Raw genomic sequence first — 1449 nt, 5'->3', positions numbered from 1 at the left:
AGAGCTACGATCGTACATGGGTGCCAATGGCGAGAGCTACGAAGGCAGCTGGGTCGACGGACTCCGAGACGGGAAAGGCCGCGGCGTCTTCCCCGACGGCGTCGTCTACGATGGCATGTGGAAAGCGAACCGCCCGAGCGTACGCGCTGCTCCATTACGATAAAGTACTCACTATGCAGTCAAATCTCCAGATCGCTCGTGTGGCCTCGTGATCTCCCGACTCGGGTCGGACTATACGACCGTGGACCCGGCGCCGTTGGTGTTTCGAGAGGACAAGCCGACTGAGCCTGTGCCGCCGAGCGACGATAGCAGCGTCGAAGCGCCGCCGCCGCCCGAGCCCAAGCGACTGCCGGCGTTTCGCATCGACTGCATCGACGCACCGGTTCAAGCGCGCACGACCAACCAAGCGGTTTGTTGCCATCCTCCTAGGTTCTTATTTGGATCGGCAACTACTGTACAGGGGACGTGTGTCGTCGAGGAGTCGGGGCGGCAACTGCGCATGCTGCTTTTCGCTGGCAAAGTTCCCGGCGCGACCGAGCCCGACGTGGTGGCCGAGGTGCCGAGAGGAAAGAAGCCGCCCGCGGTCGTCGCGCCGCCCCCGACGTCGCGCCCGACGTCCCACCGCTGCCTCTGCCGCTCTTGACGCTGAGCGACGACAAGACACCGATCGACGAGCACGCGATGGTGACCGAACACGGCGGCACGCTGGTGCCAGCCATCTTTGCGTTGCCGATCGGCCTCGCGCCGGGCGACTATTTCGTGTTTGTCGAGAGCGCGCTCGACACGTCCATGCCGCCAGCCTACTACCCGATTACACTTGCGAAATTGGACGATCCGTCGGACAAATCGTCGTTCAAGAACGCGCCCAAGAAGAAATAAGGGTTGAACATTTTACAAAAATTGTTTTAAAATGAGTTGGACGTTGACATACAAAAATGACTAAATGAAATAGAGTATACCGGTACCGTGGGGAGTGAACCCTAAACCTTATCAACAACACCAGCTCTTTGATCGACACCCTTGATCTTTGAACGCTTAATAAACGCTTAACGCTTTGTATGTCTACAAGACCACGATGACGCGCTGTGTGCACCAGCCCCAACACGAGACCACGCATACATTGGATTCCATCCAAAAATCCACCGACTGGATAGGTTGGATCGATTAGATACGTGATATGTACGACTAGGCAGGCGGCGACGCCAACTTGCAAAAATGACGTCGCCTGCATCAACATCTGTCTGGCCCAAAGCGGCCGCCATCTCGAGCTTGAATTTGCGCGAGTGGCTCGAGAAGAGCCCGAGCGTCACCTGCTGGCAGACATCGATCGCGGCCGCCAGCTGCTGGACCGAGCCGCGGACGAGCTGGCTGTTGCTCAGCGCAATGCGAACCGGTGTCGGGTTGCGCGCTAGCTTGAGCGACGCCGCGATCTGTCTTGCACCGTCGGCG

At 58.8% G+C, this 1449-nt stretch overlaps 2 protein-coding genes across 2 annotated transcripts in view; one reads left to right on the top strand and one right to left on the bottom strand.

The window, feature by feature from the left end:
- The window catches only part of SPRG_21372 (hypothetical protein), a gene marked incomplete at both ends in the record, with an annotated part of 1694 nt that extends 815 nt beyond the window's left edge, over positions 1 to 879 (top strand). Inside the window, 3 exons of the mRNA XM_012353434.1 lie at positions 192 to 409; positions 461 to 603; positions 651 to 879. Of these exons, the coding sequence (XP_012208824.1) occupies positions 192 to 409; positions 461 to 603; positions 651 to 879 (590 nt within the window). The remainder of the gene's footprint in view (positions 1 to 191; positions 410 to 460; positions 604 to 650) is intronic.
- A 285-nt stretch (positions 880 to 1164) lies between these two features.
- Positions 1165 to 1430, bottom strand: SPRG_14001 (hypothetical protein; the record flags this gene model as incomplete). Its single annotated transcript, XM_012353420.1, has 2 exons — positions 1165 to 1185; positions 1236 to 1430. Coding segments are annotated over 2 exons (216 nt in total), but the record flags the coding sequence as incomplete, so codon positions are not given.
- Between the last annotated feature and the right edge of the window lie 19 nt (positions 1431 to 1449).

Source organism: Saprolegnia parasitica (assembly GCF_000151545.1).
Source record: "Saprolegnia parasitica CBS 223.65 unplaced genomic scaffold supercont2.123, whole genome shotgun sequence".
Lineage (NCBI taxonomy): Eukaryota > Oomycota > Saprolegniomycetes > Saprolegniales > Saprolegniaceae > Saprolegnia > Saprolegnia parasitica.
This window is presented reverse-complemented; position numbering and strand designations above follow the sequence as displayed.